Below are 17,164 nucleotides of genomic sequence, written 5' to 3' on the forward strand. Positions count from 1 at the left end.
AAATGGAAAAGAGGTTCTTTGAGTGGAGGCAGATGTGTATTCTTCTCAGGTGTGGTGTTGACTTCCGCACTGAGTTGGAGACTTTTTTGGCACAGCAGTACTCCCGGAGGTGGTGCACGTGCCCTGTACCACTGAATGGCCCTTACCAAGGCTGTATAAGAGTAGCATTACCAAAACTCCCTTCAGCCCCCTCCATTGGCATTACCTGCAACATTGACCTTGGTACCAGGATCCTTGGAATCGGTAGCTGCCTCAGAGTGGGGACTGAATCCTGACTCCTCAGTATTGATGAGTAACTCTTCCTCGGTACTGGACCCCACAGTCAGACAGCCTCCCTACTACGATTTCTTCTCAGGACTGACTACAATGCTAACCAAGTTATAGATGTTAAATTTTCTGGGTTGAACAGTCACATAGGCGCCGACTTCCCCTCTGGCTAGTGGGTGCTCGACCCCCGCCTCTTCTCTGCCTCTTCCCCTGCGTGCACTGCGTCCCAGTTCCTCTCCCTCCCTCCCAGAAAGTCCTAAGTGCTGCCAATCAGCTGTTAGGCGGCAGGGGGGAGGGAAGCGCTGGGAGGGAGGGGGAGCAGGGACGTGGCGCGCTCAGGGGGTGGGGAGAAGGAGGAGAGGAGTGGGGAGCTTGGCTGCCAGTGGATGCAGAGCACCCGTTAATTTTTCCCCGTGGGTGCTCCAGCCTCAAAGCACCCATGGAGTCGGCGCCTATGGTGGATCATTGTGGATTTCCAGTGGCCATGCTGGGCTGGGCACCCACCAGGCCTACTGATTATTCAAATGCATCTTCTTGCACCAGGTTGGAGTCCTCCAGCTCTTCTCCTTCCCAACCTTGGCAAAAGAGATGATGTACATCATCTGAACACCCGTGAAGTAAGTGTCAGTACTGAGAGGAGAGTTGTTCCTTTAGTAGGGACAGACCTGCCTGGCCTATTACCTACTGGCCTCCTGTGTTACAGTGGCTGCTTTGGGAAAGTGGTGTTTCTCACTTCCACAGATCCAGACCTTCACATAAGTTTGGATGTAAGATCCCCTTACCTGGAAATGGCCCCAGTTGCGGACCAGCCTATTGTGGAAGCTCAGGATGACATTTTAATCCTCTCCCCCTCTGGGCTATTCTCTATGGTTAACCTTTTGTCTGAGAACCAGCCTGTACCCCAGGAGGTACTGTCAGCTCCAGCAGCCCTGTCATCACCCTCCCTAAATGATTTAGCGGCCCCAATTTGCCTTCTACAGTTCTAGAGGACTTCAGGGAAGTTGTTCAGGGGAATGGCTGCAGCTCTGGTTATTCAAGCTGGTCCAGGAAGATACCCAAAAATTGGTGGACATGCCCCGGATGGATTGCCATCCCTATTAATAACACCTGTCCAAATCTTTGTGGCAGACACCAGTGTCACTATACCCAATATCCAAGGGTATGGAAAAACGATGCCATGTCCCTTGTGAGGAGATTCAGTGGTTCTACTTGCACCTTGTTTAGTTGTCTGCTAAAGAGAGGTTGTGACTCAGAAAATTTAAGTCTACCACAAAAGAAGAAGAACCTGAAAGACTTGACTTATTGGGAAGAAAGATTTATTCTACTGCTTTGCTCCAGATGAGAATTGTGAACTAGTAAGCTCTTTTAGTGAAGTACAGTTTTATCAACTGGAAGATGATGATGAAGTTCACAGACAAACCACTCCAGAAAGGAGTTCAAAGCTTTCTTGATGAAGGACTGGCTTGTGACACAGATCTCGCTGCAGTCTGCTCTCAATGTTGCATGTGCTTCCTCCAGAGCAATGGCCTCTGCAATCATCATGAGGGGGTCATCTTGGTTATTTAATTCCAGGGTAGCACCAGATATCCACCAATCCATTCATCTATGTTTTGATGGACAGTTTTCATTTTCAGACAAAACAGATGAGGTATTATGTTTTTATTTTTTTTTTTAAAAGATTCATAAGTGACTTTATTATCCAGCCTGGGTGTTATTATCTAGCCTCTAAGAACATTAGTATAAGACCCCCTGCAGCAATATTCTGATCACTTTCACAGACAGCCCTTCTATCCTTCCAGATGATATGCTCCTCTGAAAGGAAACAGAGACCCCAGAAAATTTCATCTAGCTCTCCAATAGCTAACCAATCATGCTCTCAGCCTGCTGTAGGGAAACAGCCCTTTTGACTTGTTTTTCCAGGGCTATGTAGCAGCCAACAATCTACAACTCCCTTCTCTGTTTGGAGACCTGTTATCTCACTTCCTGTGTGCCTGGGAACAAATATCTTAGGACAAGTGGGTCCTGAGTACTGTGTGATTGGGATATTTGATCCAATTAACTTCCATCCCTCCTCTCCACTCACCTTCTTTGTTCCTTTTCAGGGACCTATCTCATGAGTTTGTGCTCCTTCTGGAGGTTCAGCCTCTCCTTGTCCTGGTGGCCATAAAGAAAGTTCCCTTATAGCTTCAAGGATGGGGTTTCTACTCCTGCTATTTCCTGATTCTCCAAGTCCAACAGTGGACCTATTCTGGTCTGGACCTCTGGACTCTCAGCAAGTTCGTCAAGCAAGTGAGATTCCACATGATTACCCTAGCTTCAGATCTTCCTTCTCTGGATTAGAACAATTGGTTCACAGCCCTCAATCTTCGGGATGTGTACTTCCATATACTGTAGCTGTTACCCAGCAATAGGAAATTCCTCATATTTGTCACAGGAAGCAGTCATCAATACACAGTACTCCCCTTTGTCCTGTCATGGAATCCATATCTTTCCTTACCTCAACAACTGGCTGCTCTGTGAATCCTTTCATGATCAAATTTGCTGGCATTGACTAAATCATCCACCTGTTCAGTCGACTGGGTCTTTTCCTGAACAGAAAAGTCAATGCCAATTCCTACCCAGAGACTTTAGTTCATTGGAGCACTATTCGACTCTACTAGTTCAACTGCTTTTCTTCTCCAAGAGAGATTTCAAACTATTCACAAATTATGCGGGTCCCTAAAGTCTCACCTGTCTGCTACTGCTTGAACTTGTCTGAAATGGCTATGCTACATGGCCTTTTACCTATATAACCGAATATGGAAGATTGCACCTCCACACTCTTCAGCCATGCCTGAAATCAGTCTGTTGTCTGAGCAAGCACCATTTGGACAAGTTAATCTGGCTCCCGCAAGCTGTACTATGATCTTGAGTGGTGGATGACTTGGGACAATTTATGTACAGGCAGATTACTTCTGTATTACAAGGGTTTATGGAATGGCGAAGGCTCCTCCGCAGAAACTTTCAGCCCATTTCATGAGGGTTCAGGCTATTTCAGTTGCTTTTCTGAAAGATTTTTTTCTATTCTGGATGCTTGTAGGGCCACTACTTTGGTCCTCATTACATATATTCACTTGGTATGTGGTTACTGCTGCATCCAGATCTGATGCAAACTTTGGCCAAGTAGTATTGCAATCTTAATTTTCTAGACTCTGAATCCACCTCTGAATGGTCCTATTTGAGAGTCACCTGAGTGGAATACATGTCTGCATCCACTCGAAGAAAAAAGTTACTTACCAGTTCTGTAACTAACTATTCTTCAAGATACGGGTGCAGATGTGTATTCTGTGGCCCACTCTCAATCTCCTCTCCATTGGAGTCTTCAGATATTCTTTCTGGTGTGAAGGAACTGTGAGTGGATCAAGGCAGTACTGCCTTTATGTGACCTTGGGAGGGGCCACGAGGACATAAAGCGCACATGCACTTCCCTAATGGTTACTGCTTTAGTAAAAAAGTCTCTGGCTTTTTGTGCACAAGGCAGCAAAATATTGAGTGAAATACATATCTGCATCCACATCTCGAAGAACAAGTACAGAACGGGTAAGTAACTTTTTCATAACGAAAAGAGCCCAACTATAATAGTGGCTCAGATGCTCAGTGATTACATCTTTTCCACTTTGGAATAACCTGTTTAATGCTAATCATCTATAGTTCATTATTTAGTTTTACATTTGGCATTAGTCAAAACTATTGCTGTTTGCGAGGAAAATAGTCTGGAAAACTGTCTATAAAGATAATCTTTAGCAAAGTCATTTTTTTAAAACTGTTTCAGAATCGTTCGGATTTTCAGTGCCAGCATCGCTGGCAGAAGGTTCTAAACCCAGAATTGATTAAAGGTCCCTGGACTAAAGAAGAGGATCAGAGGGTAATGGAACTTATTTCACATTGTGCTTGGTTGTTTTTTGACTGTAGCAAAAGTATACCAAGACTACTTTCTGTGTTGTCTCCTCCCTACTCCCACTATCCTGGTTTTGTTGGATTCTCAGATCCCAGATGACACATACTAGCTAGTTCACTATGTTACGCTGGGTATATTCCACTGCCCTGGATGACATAAAATGTTAAGTCTGCTCAGGTTTTTATCATTTCCCCATGCTAGTTGAACAGCTTCTTTAACTCATTTTGTCGAGGAGACCTCTGTGTTTGGAATTGACATTCGTAGGCCATAATCTGGCCTGTTTTTATACCTTATGCTCTCCCAGACCACCAGACTTAACAGGTGACCTGCCATGTTGGGGGAAAATGGATTTGTATGCTCTTGTGAAAGAGGCTTATAAGACTTTTTAAAAAGATAATGAAAACAAAACCCTTTTCTTTTTCTGCCTGTTAAACATAGTATTAATATAGTATTAATTCACATCATCTTTGTTTTCTGTGAAAACAGAACTGGAAAACTAAGAGGATTGACATAACGGATACCAAACAAGTGAAACCTGAGTGAGAGTGGAAACTATTTTTATTGAGACTGTTTAAAACCCATAAATGTTTAAAAAGAACAAAATACCGTTTTTAAACTGTTGGATTAAAAGATCATTCCCCTCCTTGTAGGGCTTTACTTGCTTAATATCTCATTTGATGATGATCTCAGTTCTTCAGTTACGTATACCCTTCCAGGAAAAACAGACAAGACCTTTCATTACTAATGTGTAAAACAAGCAGCATGCACGCATATTTCTTTACAAGAAGTATAGAATCCTAGAATTGTAGGACTGGAAGGGACCTCTAGAAGTCAAGCAGGACTAAGTATTATCTAGACCAGTGGTTCTCAACTGGGGGGGCTGCGGCCCACTGGGGATTCACGAGCCCTTTCAGGGGGGCCATGGAGCCCCGCAGCTGAAACTTGGTGCCCCAAGTCCCAGCGCTGAAGCCAGCACTGAAGCATGCAGGGCTGAAGCTGGCAGCACCCCCCTCTCATCAAGCCGGGAGTGGCGTGTGGGGCTGAAGCTGACAGTGGTCCCCTACCTCCAGCCGGGAGCAGTATGGGGCTGAAGCTGGCAAACCTCCCCCCAATCCCCTGCCAAGCCAGGAGCAGTGGGTGGGGGAGGGGAAGAGGGGCTGAAGCTGGGAGCCCCCTCCTAACCTTTACACAGCCCCTAGCTACCCCCTGCCTGCACCCTGAGCAGTCTTCATACTTTTTGAACTGAGTCCCCACTTTGAGTTATTTTTTGGTTGCATCCCCCCACAGCCCAGACAGGTTGGGTGGCCTCCTGAGTGAGTTGGGGTGAAGGTGGTGCTCCCCGCCAGCCTTGCCCCCCCAAATTAGAAATAAAACTATGCTATGCTCAAGACCCACCCAGAGCCCCGAGTTCCCCACCCCATCTGGGCCCTGGCATTTTTATAGCATGTGGAAGGGGGGCCTCAGCAGGAAAAAGGTTGAGAACCTCTGATCTAGACCATCCCTGAGAGGTGTTTGTCTAACCTGTTCTTAAAAATCTCCAATGATGGAGATTCCATAACCTCTCTAGGCAATTTATTCCAGTGCTTAATTACCCTGACTGGACGTTTTTCCTTAAGTCCAACCTAAACTGCCCTTGCTGCAGTTTAAGCTCATTGCTTCTTGCCCTGTCCTTGGAGGGTGATGAGAACAATTTATTTCCCTCCTCTGTGTAACAACCATTTATATACTTGAAAACTGTTATGTCCCCTCTGTCTTCTCTTCTCCAGACTAAACAAACCCAATTTTTTCAATTTTCCCTCAAGATCCTGTTTTCTAGACCTTTAATCATTTAATCAAGTAATGTAAGTATTTCCCAGTGCCAGTGCATCAGTTGGCAGGTGACACTGAAATCTAACTTGGTCAGCATATATTTTTCCACAGCTAGTGTTGCCTTCACAACATAGTCTCCTTTAACTTTAAAAGTAGGAGTTTATACATAATTCTGAAACCAGGGTTCCTGTCAATGACTTTTGAAAGCACCATGATTGTCTCTGTAGGCCTTCTCTAATCCTTAACTTAATTTGTTAACAAATCAGTTTTATTATTCATCTTTTGAGATGTTAATTTTACAAATGCTTTTTAATAATATTTCCAATCTAATTTTTCAAACATCCTAAATTGTCTATCATTGCTACTGTTTGGTTTGTGTTCCAGGTTATTGAATTAGTTCAGAAGTATGGTCCAAAACGCTGGTCTTTAATTGCAAAACACCTAAAAGGGAGAATAGGCAAACAGTGCAGAGAAAGATGGCATAACCATCTCAATCCTGAAGTAAAGAAATCTTCATGGACAGAAGAAGAGGACAGAATAATTTATGAAGCTCACAAGCGTTTGGGAAACCGATGGGCTGAAATTGCAAAACTTCTTCCTGGAAGGTGCTTTTCAACATTTTTGTATTAAACGTAAGAAAGAGTATGAAAGCCAGTCATTACAAGGTCTTTCCAAAATCCATGTAACTATTGTAAAGGTAATCAAAAAAAAATATATATGTCTCCACGGAAACTTCATTGTCTTCCTATGGATTTTGTAGTGTTTGCCAAAATTTAAGTTCTGCTTAAAAAAACAACAAAGCTTATGTCTTCTAGTTAAAGATAATTCTCATGATTAAGCAGTGTTTTCTTGTCTCTTGCCAGACCCACAAAAACGTTATCAGCTGGAGTAATGTGAACTTCCTCCACTTATATCGTTCAAATGTCGACACTATTAACTGTTTTACTAATAAATACAACACCCATCACATCCTGATTTTTCATCTGTTTTTAAGGATATTGCAAGGCAAAATGTTACTAGAATATGTGCATATTCTGACCTCCAGAAAGGTGGTTAAATGTGATGTGGATACATTTTGGCTTTTCACTGAAGACACATGCTCCAAAAACACGCAATCTTAAACAAACTTTGAAAAAGATCTTGGGCAAGGTTACCGTAATTAAAGTCTTTTTTAAAAATTTGAAGTGCAATTTCTAATCTTTCTAGGTTTTTATTTAGTTTTATCCACAGGTTAGCTAATGTGTGACAAGTTCGCAGCCAGATTGTGAGCCTCTTACTCAGACTGCTAAATTAATTGTATGAGTAGTTCAGTTGAAGTCAGTGAGACTTTTTATGTAACTGCTCGACAGTGTGAGTAAAGGGCTTGCTAACTGTCCATTTGTTGCAAGTTTTGAAATGTATTCTACAAAAATCTGCAGATACCATCTTTTTTTTTTTTTTTTTTTTTTTTTTTAATTTAAATCCTTATTCTTACTCTGCAAGTAGTCTAATGAACTTCAGTGGGACTGAAGTGCGGAGTATTCATCTTGAGTAATGTTGCAAGAATCTGGCCTCCATGTGTGGTGGTTAGCTGAGAAGGTATCTAATGAATTTTTGGGTGATTCTATTTTTTTTAAAGAAATTGTAGATCCAAAAGTAATTGTCCAAAGTTCTGCAGGAGTTAAATTGTGCGGTTTTTTTTAACAACTTTATATTTGATAACGTTAGAGGTGAAAACAGTATGGTCATAAAGCATATCCAGCTGTTGAGGTATCCAGTCAAGAAAAAGATGTTCCTCACAGTTAGGGAAGTGGTGAAATGTATGTGATAAATGAAAAAAATTATTGGTGTAATTTACAAAGTTAGCAATGTGGTGGTGGTGGTTTGTAAAGTTGTGTAATTTATCTAATTAAAAATATGTTCCTGAAATAATTTGGTTTCCATATCTTCCTACTATATGACTTTTGTTTTAGGACCGACAATTCAATAAAAAATCATTGGAATTCCACTATGCGAAGAAAAGTGGAACAGGAAGGATACTTACAAGATGGAATCAAGACTGAGCAGCCTAGTTCATCAAAACTTCAACACAAACCTTGTGCCACTGTAGAACACTTACAAACCCAGAATCAGTTTTACATACCTGTTCAGGCACAAGTAAGTTTTAAATGTACATACAAAAATTCATTAATTGCAGTGTATATTTCTTCTATACTGTTGGCATATTATAAAATATAAATTGGTCTCTGAAGAGGCCACCTGTCCACTTAATTTTGACCTATATTATGTTTTGGAAAAGGAAACATAAAAACCTAGTACTGTTAGAACTGTTTCCATGATATGTTTTAAATTCAGTTAAATTCAGGGCAGTTGTTTTCTAACTAAAATTTCTCAGCAGTGTTCCCAAGTCAAACCCTGCAATTCTAAAATCTTGAAAGTGCAACTGACTTCCTTCATTTTTGTCTTCACGCTGAAAAAGTACTTCAAAGTTGAAATGCAGACTGGATTTTAAATTGTATCAAGTGTTAGTAACATAGGTAAATTTGTTTTAAAACGTTTTTTTTTTTTAAATTGAATGTCGCTTTAAAATGTGACTGCAGTGCAAATTTCAGTCTTCTGCTCAAGCTAAAATCAGGCTACATAGTTTGGCAATTTTTTCCAGTTTCAAAATTATTTATCAACTTTGAAAGTAGACAATCTGTAAAATAAAAGATCATTTAATTGAAGTCAGTTTTCAGCCATTTAGTAATTTTAAGTTTTCTAAACTCTCTAGTTAAAACTATACTATTTTCTAAAATATGAATCTATTTGGCTCCCAGTCAGTCTCTAAAGTTGTTTTTTTATAACATGCAAAGATAATTTTTTGCATTCTTTTAGATTCCAGGTTACCAGTATGTGTCATCAGAAGGCAGCTGTATAGAACATGTTTCAACTTCTTCCAACTTTATTCAGGTAATTTTCATTGGCTATTGTAAATGAAATGAGGTTAGAGTTTGACTTATTCTGTCTCATTTCTTAGCCTGATAACCCAAGGATTCTGTTTATTTTTAAAGTTTTAAGTAGTCATATTTTTTTAGTTTGAAGACTTGACCATTCAGCTAAATCTTCATTGTACAAACCGCAGATTGTATTTGTGCCTTTTTTCTTGAAAAAGCTGTTGCAACTTTACAGGATCATAGAGTCCTGTACTGAGAAATGAAAGGAGTCCCCATCCTCTTCAAGTGCAGGCTGCAGCTGCTCATCAGAGGATACCAATGTTCATTTCTGATATTTGGAAATGTGATCAACTAATTCAGATCTGCCCACTAATTAAATCCTTTGTCTAACATCTGTCACTGACTACGTGTATAGCTCCCATTAAATTTAGCCAAATGCTGTGTTTTGCTTTTTATGTGTGCAGCACATGTATTACTGTAGACCTAAGCAATTGAAAGATTCATCTAAAATGTGTTACGCCCATGTAGTAAATAAATTACTAAGATTTTATTCATATAATTTTTCTCACCTCTTCTGGGTAATCTAAACCTTTGTCAATCTTCACAAATATTGAAGTATTGAGGTGAACTGTGTAGAAAAACCAAAAGTTTTATGTTGGATGTATTGGAATTCAGAACAGAAATAAGTTTGAACTAACTTGTTAGAAGAAAAACTTGCTTTGTGAAATGCTCATGATACACTTTGATTTACTTAAGGTATTGCGAATACCTTGGTAACATCATAAATATTGTGCGCTGCAAGGAGCCTTCTGTTTGAAATGGCATTCTGGGATATTGTTAGTGGACTAGGAAATGGCAGAAAAGGCATAAATTTGGAAAAACTAAGCTAAATAAACTAACTTTTATATGTTTCAGAGTAGCAGCCGTGTTAGTCTGTATTCGCAAAAAGAAAAGGAGTACTTGTGGCACCTTAGAGACTAACAAATTTATTAGAGCATAAGCTTTCGTGAGCTACAGCTCACTTCATCGGATGCATTTGGTGGTGCATTTTTTTCCACCAAATGCATCCGATGAAGTGAGCTGTAGCTCACGAAAGCTTATGCTCTAATAAATTTGTTAGTCTCTAAGGTGCCACAAGTACTCCTTAACTTTTATATGGCATTCTCTTTCCACAGTTAGATAGGCATGGATTTCTGTGAAGAACGCCTTAACTTAACTATGATTTTAGCGATGTAGTTCATCTTTAAATAAAATTCTGTTCCTCCTTCCTGCCACCCTGGTGTGGATGCAAACCATGATTGAATGCCCTAGGATAGCCTTGAAAGAAGCAGGCAACACTATTAACCCACTCTAGATATCAATATAATATATATATATATATATATAATATATATATATATATATATATATATATATATATATATATAGCGAGAGAGAGAGAGAGAGAGAGAGAGAGAGAGAGAGGGAGAGAGAGAGAGAGAGAGAGAGAGAGAGAGAGAGAGAGAGAGAGAGAGAGAGAGAGAGAGAGAGAGATTAAAAATGCCACCTTCTTTTAAGACCCTTTTTAAACTCTGGCTCAGTAACTATATTTTAAACTTATCATTTACATCTATATTGACCACGATTTTAAAAACTTGTCTAATTTATACTTGTTTTTTCAAAAACTTCCTTGTTTTTGTTACAACCAGTCCACTTCCACTGGTGGGAACACTAGTGTAGACAGAACACCAGCAACTGTCAGTGTTTGAAACTCATGTCATGCAGATCTATTCTGAGTAGGGTTAACCACGCAGGTGCTTAAAATGCAGGTGGTCATCTGGAGTGTGCTCTATACGTCTGTTTCCCTGGGTACTTCCACTAGAGCTAGAACTGGGGAATTTGTAAACATTCAGCACGCTATACTAGGCTTCTATGACAAAAACAGTACTAAAACTTATTAGCGAGCTAGCATGATTTTCTGCATGCATAGATTGAAAATCAGACAAATCTGTCTGTGCTGGGCTCTGAAATCATGCCAAAACCTTGCAATTGGCAACCTTATTCTAAAATGATGGTCAAGCATGGCTTTGTAGCTTACATAGTTTTGTTCCCAGCACGTGCAGGATGTAAGAAAGTAGAAGTCTAGCTAGTAAAGGGAAGCCTTACATTTATTGAGTTCTATTAACATCTTCTATCCTGTTTTCTAAATATCCTTTTCAGCATCCATTTGTTGATGATGATCCTGATAAAGAAAAGAAAATAAAGGAACTTGAGTTGCTCCTTATGTCAGCTGAGAATGAAATCAGAAGAAAGCGAGTATCATCTGTAAGGACTGTGCATTTGTATAAATATGTGCATTGACTTTACACCAAGATTGATCAGCAGTTCGTTAATGGATGCTAATAATTCTACAATAGCTTTAATATGCTCTTCCAAAACTGATCAAACTTGGTGTACATGTAGGATTTTAATTTGGGGAATGTACATTATTTTTCTTTTAACATAGTGTTTTTAACCTATGGTAAATACTGTGGTATAGTCAGGTGCTTTTTTTCCATAATCCTAGAGCAAGAGATGACTTTTTGAATGGCAATTTCACCTGCTACTGGTTTCACTCAGCCCTAATTTGAGGTCCACTCCAACAACACTTCATGTACTGAGTAACTGTGTTACTTTGAAAGGGATAACCATGTGAATAAGGGCTGCAAAATTTTGTTGTTTTTTAAAAACAGCCCAGAATTCAAAGTACTTATTTCCTTGGATAAACCATTTAGTTGATCAACATAGATAATGAAAAATGCCTATATTTTGCTATATCTGACTTTTCTACCATTGACTCTCAGAAAAGATAGCAAAGGAGACCTATGATTCTAGCCCTACCAAATTCATGGTCCATTTTGGTTAATTTCATGGTCATGGGATTTTAAAAATTGTAAATGTCATGATTTCAGATATTTAAATCTGAAATTTCATGGTGTTGTAACTAGAGGTCCTGACCCAAAAGAGGATTGTAAGGGAGCGGTTGCAAGATTATTGTAAGGGAGTGGGTTTGCGGTATTATCACCCTTACTGCTGTTCTGCTGCTGGTGACAGCGCTACATTCAGAGCTGGGTGGCTGGAGAGCAGTTGCTTCTGGCTGGAAGCACAGCTCTGAAGACAGCAGACTGCCCAAGTAAGGATAGAATGGTATGATACTGTCACCCTTCTGCGTTGCTGCCCCGTGGACGTCTGGAAAGTGGAAACTGCTGGCCAAGGGCCCAGCACTGAAGGCAGCAGCGCAGAAGTAAGGGTGGGATAGTATGGTGTTGTCGCCCTTAAATCTGTGCTGCTGCTAGTCTCTGGCCACCCAGCACTGAAGGCAGCACAGATGTATGGGTGGCAATACCATTACCCCTCTACAAATAACCTTGCAGATCCCCCCAACCCTTTTTTGGGTCAGGACCCCCAGTTTGAGAAACGCTGGTCTCCCACATGAAATCTGTATAGTATAAGGTAAAAGTACACAAAAGACTAGATTTCACGGGAGAGACCATTTTTTCCACAGTCCATGACGTGTTTTTCATAGCTGTGAATTTGGTAGGGCCCTACCTATGGTCCAGTAGAACATTAGTGTCCTCTGCAGTTCCTACATGTATTTACAATACCAAACACCACAGGATTCATAAAGGGACAATTATTTTTAAAAAAATACTTTCTCCTGCCATGCAAACTTTAATGATCTATAAAGGGGAAGTGAGTTGTGAAGCAGCAAAATTTGCAGGAGACAAAGTTATTTAAGTTAGGACCAGCGAGGACTGTGAAGAACTTCAGGAAAGACTGAAACAATCTAGGTGAGTGGGCAATGCAATTACATATGAAATTCAGTGTAAATAAATGCAAAGTAATGCACATTGGAGGGGAAAAGAGAAGAGTAACAAGAATGATCAAGGACCTGGAAACACTGTCATATGAAAAAAGATTTAAAAGTTGGGGATTGTTTACCATAGAAAGGAGACAGATAAGAGGGAGGGGACATGATGCATGTATATAAAATAATGAATGGTGTATATATAAAGGTAGATCTGGAACTTCTGTTCTCCATCTCTCAACACAAGAACAAGGGGACATTATATGAAATTAAAAGGTAGTAAATTCAAAACTGATAAACTTTTTTCACACAACGCTTATTTAAACTATAGAGTTTATTGCCACAGGATGATGTTGATGCCAAGAAATTAGCAAGTTTGGAAAAGGGAATGGATGCTAATGTGAATATCAAAAATATCCAGAGTTGTCATCCAGGGGGAAACAGCAGACTATCCCACATCTGCCTACTGTGGAATTCTTTCCTCCTCAAAGATGTGGTACCGGCCACTGTCAGAGATAGGATACTGGACTAGATGGACACTGGTCCGATCCAGTATGATAATTCCAATGTCTCTTCATAAGCACTGTGTTATGATGGTGAATGGGAAGCTGGAAATGAAGTAGACTATAAACAAAAATGAACATCTCTTTATTTATAATGACACAAAATAGCATAAACAATAAAAAGTAAAATCAACTATTAAAATAGAAATTTTTTAAGAATGAAATATTTTAACCTGAAAATGTACCTTTTGAACTATTATGTAGATGGCTTGATAATGTCTTGCTGTTCAGGAGAGTGGGGAAGCTTACATCACCAGTGATTTTCAACGTGAGCAATAGGGAATCATACATAAATATATATATGAAATAGAATTTCAGTCATAGTAATGAGTAGAGGATAAAGGAATAAATGTAAGAGAAGAGGAATGTTGAGTGTCTCCTGTAAACTTAAGGGAAATAAGAATGTAATTGAATTACTTTGAAAGTAAGTTGGCTGGGGAAAGGTGGGGAAATCACTGAGCTGAATAAAACTGTTGTAGAGTACATTCACTGGAGAATGGTAAAAGTTCAGTCTGAAACAAAATTTTACTATGCAATGTGTCCAGAATAGTATGTTTATGAAACTTGCCCCAAAATCATGTTTCTGATTTATTTTCAATTTCAAATTTGAATAAAACATCAACACATTTCTATTATACTACTAGCAAGCTGGAAGTTTCTCTAGCTGGTCTGGAAGCTTCATCATGGAAGATAGCATGTCTAATACGCTAAATAGCCTTGGGGAACAAACAAGTGAGTTTTACAGTATGGATGAAGCCCAGGGCACATCTGCCCAGCAGAATTCACCCACCAAGTACCTAGCTGTGGAGGCAAATGCAGTGTTATCATCTCTACAGACCATTCCAGAATTTGCAGAGACACTAGAGCTTATTGAATCTGTAAGTTGGGATGTGTGATTCTCTAGTTTTCAATAAAGATGTAATCCATTTATATTTGGGTATGTTCATATTTGCCCAGTACATATGTAAAATGTTTGAAATTACTTCTTACTGTACCAGATAGGTACAGTTTCACTACTTTTGATTGCTTTGCTTTCTTGGAAGTCCATGAGTGAAGTGTACTGAAAACAAACTATATAAAATTATCTGGTTGTGTAAGAGGGGTAGGGGAAATATTTAATCCAGAGTGTAATGCCTTAGTTACAAGCTTGATATAACTGTGTTACATTGAAATTTTTTACTGGAATGCCAGAAGCTGGGATAGCTGGTTGTTATAACCAAACAACCAATCTTAATTGCTTCAAGCTACTTCTGTCTGGACTGTAAATGTATGCCTAAATTAGATTGTGTGTGACTGGGGTGAGTAATGAATATATTTTTGTAGCTTTTAAAATGTGAGAATTAATACTGTATATATAACTTATCTTAATGAATTATAACTGGTTTCCAAAGCTCATATATAGAATTCAATATAATGAGAAAAACTGTTGCTGACTTGAAATATTCCAAACAGGAACTTTGCGATCTACAATTTCCACTTGGAACATTTTAGATAAGCAAAAATTTAACTAAAACGTGAGTATGTCCATACCTGAGTGTCTTGTATCCTTATATTGTAGGATCCAGTAGCATGGAGCGATGTCACCAGCTTTGACCTTTCTGAGGCTGCTAATTCCCCTATCAAACCTGCTCCAGTAACATTAATGAGGATTCAACACAATGAAGGGGCTATGGAGTGCCAATTTAATGTCAGTGTTGTTCTTGATGGCAAAAAAAATAGTTGTAGCAGTGGAGAAGAAGAGATTCTTTCAACATCTCCTTCCATAGCCAAGTTCAGCACTCCACCTGCTATCCTCAGGAAGAAAAAAAGATTGCGAGTTGGACAGTCACCAGTCAATGAGCTGAATGATGGGTCATATAATGATGCTGTCAATGTTGCACTAAAACAAACACCAGTGAAAACACTACCCTTTTCCCCATCACAGGTATGAATTTTTTAATACAGCTAGAAAGCTAGGATTGCAATGAACTGACACAAATTGCAGGATTTCTTGAATAATACATTGTACCTTAATTGAATGTATTGGGAAACAGCTTAGAACGTGTTAAAGGATTAGCCGAATTAACGAGAGTTTTAATATGGAGGAAATGGGTTATTTTAAAAATAGGGAAATTGGTTACCTGATTTCCTTTCTGGGACTGACCTCTACTGAAGCTTGACAACTGGGCTTCACTTTTCTACCTGCACATACTGGAGGTAGTTCAGATGTGACTGTGTAGCTACAGGGCCTTGCCTTTTTTTTTTTTTTTAAGAATTCAAATTGAGGTTTCACTAGTAAATTCAGCTCATATTGTGGGGATAGAGGCGCATAAATTTTAAACAAGTTGTTAGAGATTTTCAGTGGAAATCACATGGGAAACTTGTTTTTTTTATTGCTCAGCATAATGTACGAGTTCATGTTTTGTAAGTTGGCTTAGTTTTTCTTTTAGTTTTTCAACACATGCTCTGGAAATGAACACTTTAACCTTGAAAATCCTGCATTTACATCAACTCCAATCTGTGGGCAGAAAGTCCTTATTACAACTCCTCTCCACAAGGAAATGACACCAAAAGACCAAAAGGAAAATGCAGGGTAGGATGACACTAAAGATCAGATGTTGAAATAAAAGCAAGATTCTGAGATTATGCGAAGCCAATTTAGCTGTATATGCAACTATTAATATTTTTAAAAGGAAGTTTAAATATTTGCATGCAAACATACATCGGCGTTGTTTTTCTTTGATTTCCCAAGAAGTGACTATTATATTTAATTTTAATTTTCCCTTAATCTTTTTAATATTGTACTAAATGAAAATTAGTTCAGATGTACTTGGGGCAAATGCAGTGACATATTTGATTGATTTGTGTGTGTCTATGTACTCCATTTTATAAAGAAGTAAACAATAGTTAATTTTGATGGATTTGTCATATATGTTTAACTCTATCAGGAATCATGAAATGTTAAAATACATATGAACATTTTTCTCTGCTTGGATAGTTTTAGAACTCCAACAATTAGAAGATCTTTACTGGGTACCACACCAAGGACTCCAACTCCTTTTAAGAATGCTCTAGCTGCTCAGGAGAAAAAATATGGCCCTCTCAAAATTGTGGTATGTAAAATCTCTTTGCCTGTTCGTTAATGTTTCTCTTAAGTGGGTCTGAATATCGTCACCATACAAAATAGTGACTTACAAAGTGAGTCTTAACATGAACATTTTAAAAAAATTATTAGTGTTGTTGAAAGGTGTAGCACTTTCCAATGCTGTAAGATAGTCTTCTGTTTCTCCACAGGACAGTTACAGCCTGGTGCAACAACAGCACAGGCTTCCCCTTTCTGCCCCACTAGTATGCTCCAATCATTTTTTTTGAAGGGACCATCTCCAGGGGATAAAAGATTCAGACCCCATGCTCATTCAATTTATATCCTCTAAGGGCTTGTCTACACTACTGCTTAAGTCGATGTATCTTATGTCACTCGGGTGCGAAACAGTGATGTAAGTTACTTTGACTTAAAGCGGAGTCTACATCACGCTATGTCAGCGGTAGACGCTTTCCCATTGACATAGCTTCTGCCTCTCGTTGAAGTGTAGTAATTATGTTGACGGGAGAGTGCTTTCCCATTGATGTAGCGCATCTTCATAAGCTGCACTACATCGGTTCTGCTGCAGCACCATGGTGAGGACAAGTCCTAAGAATACCAACAAGATTAGATGTAAGAATTTTCTTTGTGTTCTTGAATCGCTGTACATTAATCAGTTCTCATGCATATAGCTTGGAATTATGCATGTGATAATGCCATGATCAAAAAATATTTTAATTGTCCTTATTTTGGAATCAAACCATGTTTTCCAGGCCAGGGTATGAA

At 39.2% G+C, this 17,164-nt stretch overlaps 1 protein-coding gene across 2 annotated transcripts in view; it reads left to right on the top strand.

Moving 5' to 3' along the window:
• The window catches only part of MYBL1 (MYB proto-oncogene like 1), a 45,072-nt gene that overhangs the window by 18,891 nt on the left and 9,017 nt on the right, over positions 1–17,164 (top strand). For both annotated transcript variants that reach the window (XM_038392615.2, XM_038392617.2), the window contains exons 4-12: positions 4,079–4,171; positions 6,398–6,618; positions 7,966–8,149; positions 8,870–8,944; positions 11,128–11,232; positions 13,962–14,195; positions 14,876–15,241; positions 15,747–15,889; positions 16,295–16,409. In XM_038392615.2, the coding sequence (XP_038248543.1) occupies positions 4,079–4,171; positions 6,398–6,618; positions 7,966–8,149; positions 8,870–8,944; positions 11,128–11,232; positions 13,962–14,195; positions 14,876–15,241; positions 15,747–15,889; positions 16,295–16,409 (1,536 nt within the window). The remainder of the gene's footprint in view (positions 1–4,078; positions 4,172–6,397; positions 6,619–7,965; positions 8,150–8,869; positions 8,945–11,127; positions 11,233–13,961; positions 14,196–14,875; positions 15,242–15,746; positions 15,890–16,294; positions 16,410–17,164) is intronic.

The sequence above is a fragment of the Dermochelys coriacea genome, chromosome 2 (genome assembly GCF_009764565.3).
Source record: "Dermochelys coriacea isolate rDerCor1 chromosome 2, rDerCor1.pri.v4, whole genome shotgun sequence".
Taxonomy (NCBI): domain Eukaryota; kingdom Metazoa; phylum Chordata; order Testudines; family Dermochelyidae; genus Dermochelys; species Dermochelys coriacea.